Source organism: Larimichthys crocea, chromosome XVII (genome assembly GCF_000972845.2).
Source record: "Larimichthys crocea isolate SSNF chromosome XVII, L_crocea_2.0, whole genome shotgun sequence".
Taxonomy (NCBI): Eukaryota; Metazoa; Chordata; class Actinopteri; family Sciaenidae; genus Larimichthys; species Larimichthys crocea.
Window position 1 is genome coordinate 2930162 of NC_040027.1, and position 8762 is coordinate 2938923.

The 8762-nt window shown below is 39.7% G+C and overlaps 1 protein-coding gene across 1 annotated transcript in view; it reads right to left on the bottom strand.

Annotated features, from left to right (window-relative positions):
- Positions 1–6420: 6420 nt before the first annotated feature.
- znhit6 (zinc finger HIT-type containing 6) overlaps positions 6421–8762 on the bottom strand; it is a 29745-nt gene continuing 27403 nt past the window's right edge. Inside the window, exon 10 of the mRNA XM_010730958.3 lies at positions 6421–7248. Coding sequence (XP_010729260.1) covers positions 6965–7248 — 284 coding nt within the window. The 3' untranslated portion in view covers positions 6421–6964. The remainder of the gene's footprint in view (positions 7249–8762) is intronic.

An 8762-nucleotide genomic window follows, 5' to 3' on the forward strand; every position in this document is an offset into this window, starting at 1 on the left:
AAAATTCTTAGTGAAACAAAGTGATGTAAAACACATTCATTTGCCAAATCCAGACAGGGTGTGGGACCCTCTTGTTGCGATCAGCATGAACACACACAGGCACATGGTGCCAGTGATGCAACCAATTTGACACACCCATCTGATCCCCATCTGCAATTACATAAGAATAACTAACGAGCAGACTTAGGGGAAAATCAGAGTCAATTCCCTCCCAGGCTGTTGGATTGTTCAGTCTGTCCCCAGAGGTCTGCTGGCTACTGGAGTGATTATTTGCTCAAACAAGCTGAGCATTGATGGGAGAGGCAGCACTGAGTCTTTGGGCGTCTTGAGTCTCAGCCCAATGGAGACAATGTTGGACTGAACAATCTCCAAGGGGGCACATACCGTCGACAGCTGAGCTAATGTTGGCATGTGTTTCTCTTGCTATTGTTTAACATGGGCAGAGGAATGAGATCACATTAGAAACAGTAATTTTGCCTTCACTTCCCTGAAAATGTTAGACTTCATTAGTTAACGCTACACCTCCTTTCTTCTAACAAACATGATTTTCTCCTAATACGGCTAGAAGGTGAAACATGGTTGATATAAAATGTGGAACCTGGTTATCGAGGACTAAATGCAGAGGTGGTACCACTTCCCTCCTTCTACTGGCTTTATCTTGTATTATGTTGAACGCCTTCTTTTATATGCTTAAGTGTAGGTGTAATAAATGTTAACACAACACTTTAACTAGGAAGCCCAGTGCAGATACTAAACAAAGTGAATGTCCAGTCAAGTTTTACCAAAATCATTATTGCATCTCCAACTCTAGAGTCTAGAATAACTCCTATGATCCCTAAATATTACAATCGGACTTTTATACTTTTCTATCACCTTCAGATAATTAAATGACATAATGTACTCAATACTAGGTTAATCTACAGCACACAACTGTTAAAATAAGACAAAACTAAAAATGTGACCACTTCTTTCCAAAAGAGAGAGCTACTGACTGTCTCTCATTTAACAATTAAACTTTTAGTAAATGCTGGTTGCATAAAGGCAGAGAAGCTATATTAATTTCTTTCACAGATCATTTCAAACTTCACCACAATGATTGATGTCATAAAGCACAATTTTCTTGGTTTGCATTTAAAAATGTGATTTGAACTCTTTAGCAGTGGTTGGCCTCTGTACGAGGATTGTGCTGATATTCTTGTGGAACATTAAGTGACATGAGTGATGCATTTTCCTACTCTTTTGTCTCCCCCCATGCTGGGTAATTGCAGCCTGGTTTCCACTATTGTGAAGGGATAAGGACTAGTAAGGCCTTAGTCATAATATGGCCACACACTTTCCTCTGTAAACCCATTTCTGATCTCTTCTGCAACTTTTGATCTGTGGCGCTGACAATGGTTGTGCCATGGAAATTGAGCTAATGAGTGGCAACTATGACTCTGGGCTTCATGCTGTAAAAAATGCCTGCCAGCCTTCCCTTGTCACAAACTGCAATTAAGTAAACACACAAAGAAACATACATGAAAGGAGAGAATCACATACACATGCACTTACCACAGATGTCCTTATACTGAGCAGTCTTATTCCCAGTCTGTAGTTAAAACTGACACACTAAGCAAAATAGATAAGGCACAATGAGATGATATTCAGGATGGTGCATAGGAATGATCAATGTCATGACAGAGTTGTAAAGACACCATGATGCATAATTAATATAAGTGTGAAGGAAGTCAGTATAGAAAGCTTTTAAAATGCCACATCCCAAGGCAGGTGGAATATATAATCCCTTTTACCATGTTCTAGGCCTGTCCAATTGGTCATGTCAAAAACACCTCCACAGAGATGCTTCTTTTCAATGCGAAGGAATGGCAGTTTCACTCCAAGCATCCTCTTGTCTGAGCTCCACATACTATCCCTGAATTTGTGACTGTGAATGAGACTGTGAATGAGTGCAGGAGTATATACTTATGTTTCAAAAACATAAGTATATATTAGTGAAACTCCTGCACTGGTCTATATGTCGATCTCACAATCCATCCTAGCCTCAGTGATTCTAAAATACTTGATCTTGTATCCCTAGGCGATCCTTATAAAGACTCGAAGAAGGCAGTATACTTTGAACTGTTGAATAGCACCTTCTCCTGTGAGACACACAATTGGACACACAAACAACAGTTGGTCTCTTGTGAAAATGAAAACTCAAAGACAGCAGTGCTCAGACAGAGGCTTGTGAGTGTCACCAGAACGCAAGACAGACCAGCACCTTGCCCAGAAGTTTGGCTGAAGTTGTGGTGCCTTTGTGACCTACGTGTTTAAGACACTGACCATGAACCACAAAATCCCCTGGTGTGAATTCAGCTAGGAACAATTGTTGCATTTCATTTATTTTCTCTCTGTCACCCCATGTCTTTTATTCAGGCAGGTTAAGCCCAGTTATTGGATATTTAGTTGGTAGTGTTTTACCCCCTGCAATAGCTCTTGCTATTTCCAGAGAGTTGGCATTCCATGTCCCAAAAGTCAGTCTGCCAAGACCTCTGCCCCAACTAGTAACACACTAGACTAGGCTCCCACAAATACAGGCCTGGTTACTGAGAACACAGCTCCTACAGTCATGGGGATATCTACCACCAGAATGAACTTTTTATTATTTATTTAAATGGTAAATCATTTTGAAAGTTGTTATTTTACCATTCGAACAATTCAATGTAAATCATTCTGCTCATGTTTCATGTATTATTTTAACCAGATGCAATTCGAATGCTGCTGCTGAAGTCAAAGCTGAGATTAGATTGATGGTTAGGTGTCATTGGGATGATTTGGTACTTCCTTTTTAACCTAATAAAAACTTATACAGTTAGGACAAAACAGCTGTGATAATAATTTAGTAGTGAGAAAGTATGTCCAGGTCTCGTGAGGCAATGGCAGGTGCTCTAAAAATAACTTCATTGCGATAACTTGAGGCTGATAATAAAAGAATAACAGACAACAAGCATGCTCTGTTGATTCAGGCTGTCAGATTGACACAAGACAGACAAAAGGGAACAAGTGAATCAGTTCCTGCAAACAACTTGCTGAGGATCAGTCTCCGAGGTGACAGTGGTGACAACATTGCTGGACTGTTTGTGTTACAAAGTGTGACATTGAGGTGTTTATACTGATCGCAGGATGAGTTCAATCAGCTAAAGGCTCTGGTGCATTCATTCAATTAATAAATTAGTAATATGCATTCAGCGTACAAACTACACTAAAGTCCTCCCACATATTTTAGCTTTAACTTACATGTGCTGAGTATGGATTTATGGGCATACATTTTAGAAAATCTCAGGACTTAGACTGTGCATCCTGAAAAGTTGATGTTTTGTTGGACAAAGACGACTTATAAAATAACTAACCATCACATTTTAAAACAGCACTATGAGCCCAACAATGAACAGGCCACAAAACCACTATGGTAGGGCTTTTTTTTTTCTTTTCTTTTTTTAGGAAAAACAGATGGCCTCATTTACTTCTCTGTTTGGAACAGTGAGATAAGTGAAAGTTGTTGAATGTCAATTCAAAATGTGAAATATGCATGCAAAACTGTAGACTTGGTGGCAGATGAAAAGTGTTTGCTTTTGAACACTGAAAATGTTTTCCATGCATTTTGGAAGTTCTGCTTGATAAATGATTCTTAGCGCGCCTAATGACAACCACTCAGTGTGCCATGTAAAAATGGGTGACATCAGGCTCTGGAAACATGATTTTGTGCTTCAGTACCTGCCTTTCCTGGTGCCAACATTAGCCTGTTTCTGGATAAGGCCACCACAGCAGAGCTGTGTCCCGAAGCTGGTCCCATAAAAAAAAAAAAAAAAAAACAGCTCTGCACGCAGCACAATTGAGCCCTGCCCACCAAATCAAGAGTAATTAACTGGAAACCAACAGCCGAAATTTCAAAGGGCAATTTTCGTAAATTGGAGGAATTATTTCCAATGCCTATGTTCTCCACAGACTAAAAACAGCTCAAATTTACTTTTAACAGCAAACAGAAACAAAAGCAGAGCTTTTGTGTGGTCTCATTGAGTAACTTTATTGAGATAGAAAATTAAGAGAGCTGCTAAAATAAAATGTGTGGTAATTCAATACAGGCAAAACCATGACAAAAGAAGGAACAGATGTGTAGGCACCAGAGGTTACTACTTTGTACAGTTTCTACACAGCGCAAACAGTGGATTGGTATCACCTTTTAAGTACCGTGTGTTTTAGATTCTTTATAGACAACAGATTTTGAACCCGACTATAAGACTATCAGCAGTCAATATGAGTAATACACAGCACTGTTGCTGCCAACTGGTCTGATGCGGCACCATCGTGGCTTGTCTGGAGCAAACTGCAACCTGCCACTTGTTTAAAAGAATAGTTTGACATTTTGGAAAACAGGCTTATTTACTTTGTTTTATTCACACCATCATATCTGTCTGGTAAATATGAAGCTACAGCCATCAGGTTAGCAAAAAGACGGGAAACAAGGAGGAAAAGGCTAGCCCAGTGTTGCCTGAAGGTAACACAACTACTTCCAAGCAGCTCTAATGCTCAAAACATGTTCCTGATGATGATCCTTTTCCTTTAGTCCATACAAAAACTTAAGTGAATAGAGATGTGTTAGATTATCGCTGGTGTTGCTAGGTGAACTTTGGCAGAGACAACAAAGCCTCTGCCGGCTGAAACCTTGTATTTTTCACAGAAAACCATGAGAGTGGAATTAATCTTCTTATCTAATTCCTGACAAAAAGGAGAATAAGCACATTTGTCAAAATGTCAAACTGCATTGTTGAAACCTGTCAGCCCATGTTGTACATGTTTCCAAATGTTGTATCTATAAGAAAAAAAGAAGAAAAAGCTGCAGCAAAAAATATCCAATGCTTTGGGCTGATGTTTGCTCAGCAAACTGTATGAAGACCCAGCGGGATATTATATGAGCACATGGTGTGTAAAAATGTATGGCAAAACTTGAACATGGACATTAAAATTACACTAATTACGAGTAAACGAGTGTGGGGTCTCTGCATCCTCCTTCGTCGAGGGATGCGCAGTCAGATGTGAGATCATTGCTTCTGACTGCAAAAGGGTGGAAAATGCGTCATCACAGGCCAGACATCAAAGAGCACCGGTCCACAGGGGTTAACATCCAAAAGAGGTTAGCAGAGGTTATAAAAACACATCTATAAACACAGGCCCCACCAATGAGCCATACTGTCAGTTATTACTGGCACTCTGTTGTAGTTATAAACTAACATTAGGTAAGAATACGGTATGTAGAGGCACCACATGCGTAAGAACATTCACACAGGGAGACACCCCAGAGGTGTCAGAAAAACGAGCATGTCAACATAAAATTTTATTAGCTGATGGAAAAATGAGACTAACGGTCTTAGTGAAGCTCAACAGAAAGGAGAAATTTGTTGAACTTCAAAGGTGATGGAGGAACAGCGTGGAGCTGGTTTCAGTTAGTTTTCAATTAAAACAAATAGTCAACAGAGGGACACATTACCTAATGAGTGTTAAACACAAAGATATGTACTTTTTGGAGTCATGTGCTCAGACTGCTGGGTTTTATAATAATAATACATTTTACTGATAGAGCAATTTTATAGTAGTCAAAGATGCTTTAGTTAAAAAAGGATCCAAGATAGCTAAAACATTGAGGGCATTTGTTCAGTTTGTCCAGTTCGTCATGGAAAGATCCATTTCTTCATTTGCTTTTTATGAAAATTAAAAAGGGTTGAATTGAAATTGAGTTTCAAGGCACCACTAGTTTTATCTGAAAGGTATCACATTATTACAAAGAGACAGAGTTTGATGAAGACGATCGGCTAATAAATGGACCTTAAATATCTAGTGTGTAAGATTTAGAGGGATCTCTTGGCAGAACTGTTATATAACATTCATAAATATGTTTTCATTTGAGCATAACAACATGAAAATTAAAAACTGTTGTTTTCATTTCCTTAGAATGAGATCTTTCCATCTACAGAGCGAGTGGTCTTCATCTATAGATTCTGCCACATTACACTACTATATCTCTACAGTAGCCCAAAAGAGACAAATCAAACACTGGCTCTAGACTTGGCCTTTTTTGTTGCAGCCAGTTGTCCTACATGCTAGGAAATGGTAAGTCAAGGGGTATTCAGTTGGTCGCAATCCACAAATTCACTGCAAGACGCCAATAAATCCTACTTACTCTTCCTTTAAGATAGGTAATTTCTGAATATCAGCAGATACCTTCATCACACAGTCAGTGTCTGACGAGCATTGTTTAAATCATTTTGAAAGTTACGGATACCAATGAAATGACCTAAAATGATATTTATGTTGTGTTTAGTCTAATAGTGTCAGCATCCATCATAAATGTGCAGGGAGTATAACACAAACACACAAATGTTCCAAAAAATGTCTTTATTTAAGAATGCTCTCAGACAGATGATCTAAACCTGAATTATAAACATTTACAATGAAATGATTCGTTGTATATACAATGACATAAATACAATACAACCATTGTTCTTTCTTAGGACAATCTGTTAAAAAAAAATACTGAAAACGCTGTCAGGTTGCATTAGTCCACTGTATACTGACACAAGATTGATGGCTTCCTGTCAGATATGTCTGCCTTTACACTCATTTCATCCTGAACATCTGGGCATTATCATTCCAATCCACAGCTGTCAGCAACATTAGCTGGCTCATTTTCACCGTGACAGTGACGGGTAAGAACAGGCCCCGGCTCTTTCACAGCATCCTCCTTAGTCATGCTGACCTCAGCACTCTCTTTGGCAGCTGAACTGTCATCAGTGAACTCAGTGATGTTCTAATTTATACAATGATGCCTGCTGCCGCTGTTTATTAATTCCAGCATTAACATTGACTGTCTTCTGGTTCATCTTTAATCACCTCTGTGTCATTAGCAGGGCTTCTGGAACCAGTGCAGCTCTTAACACGAGGTATTTTCATCAGCACTTTCTTTCTCCTCCCCTTCATCACTACTGTCTACAATCTCTCCCTCCTCTGGTTCTTCCTCCCCTGTTTCTCTCTTGGCCTTTTTCTCTTTTGGGGGTTCAGTTTCAGGGCTGGTCTCTGAAGTTCCTGTCCAGATGTCAGTTGCCTCATGGGTGCAAGCCTCTTGTAGGGATGATGAAACTTGGGTCACAACCTTCATCTTTTGGTCCACCCCTTCGTTCTTTGTTGAAAAACTACTGTGGGCCGATGCAGGTTCAGCTGAAACAAGATGACCCCATTTGTGTGTAAAAAAACATGTTTAAACAGTAAATTCTTGTCCAAACATAAACAAGTGGGAGGCGGGAAATGGTTAGAGTACAGGTGGGGTCATGCTTAAACAGTCATGGTCAGAAAGAGAAGGACAATACAGACTGTTTGGGAACCATGACGCTATGGTTTGGCTCCATGTTGGTTTCCAGGATGAGGCAGGTTGCCAAGCAATTAGTTATGCAATAAAGAAGGGTGGACGTGTGAAAGAAAAGCTGCACAATAAATGACTGTAAAAACGATAATTGTGAATTACAAGCAATTACTCCCCAACATGATCTCCCCACAGTCCATTTGGGGAAAATTCACTCTAAACCTCAGGCACTTTTGCCAACGTCTTTTTGCCTGTAACCTAAAAAATGGTTTTCCAGCTGAGTCTATAATATGCAAGATTAACGTAACAGCTTTTTCTTCTTTGTGGTGTAACACAAGACATTTTTGATTAAAAAGCGATGCCTGCCTCCCATTAACCGCTGTCTTTGCCATGGACCATTACACACATGATTTAAAGCCCCATTGTGTAAGTTTTCTACCATAAAATAACAGATTTTGAATAATTTGTCTTGTAATTGGGTGAACGGTGTCCCCATCATTCCCACACTGTCATTTGCACGCAGCTCCACATCAACTCTCTGTGATGAATTTCCTGATAAGGTAAACCACTGTGAACTATAGCTGCTGTAAGTGCTGTATGTGTGTGCAAACATTAGCTTAGTTTGTTAGCCAGGCTGCCCGCACTGTGAGCACAGAGCACTGAGGAAGTGTTTGTACCAAGGGGAAGAGGAGATTTTCAGGTTCTAGATGTGAATACTTCATGCCAGTGTCATGCTAGAACCCGAGATAGGCAGGCGGGATATATAACTGGCCTCTATGGACATAATGGCAGAGGTGACGAGGACATTGACAGAGGAAGCTAAGAATAGAAAAGGAGATCTTGCAAGTGGCAGCCTGACAAGGGTAAATCTGGGACAAACTTTTAGTTGATGGTGAGAGCTTCGTGAAATAAAAGGCGAGCTGTGCTTTAAGCTGTTGGACTAGTAGGTAATATCAGCTGGCTGCTATGTCTTGTGTTGTTGCACTTGCTTGACATTTGGCTGTTAGGAAAGTTGCTGACTCGCTGTCCATATTAACAACAGCAGTATTGTACCCTGAAATTGGGGGGCTAAATGGCAAAAATACCAATTTATACATAAAATCACTTTAAAGGTTCCATAATTTTTGACCATATAATATCAGTGGTAAAAGACTCTAGTTACCTAGTTGTCTAGTATTAATCCTTTGATTAGAGACTGGTCACTAAATCTTCCGATTACTTGTGCTGCCATAGCTGTCTGAGTAGTGTTGAGACATCTCACTGTGAGATATGATGCCTGCCATAATCACATAAGCTTTTACTCCATTATACCACCCAAGTCATGACATCGTTACCTTTTAGTATGGCTGTCACTCGTCATTCAAAACACCCC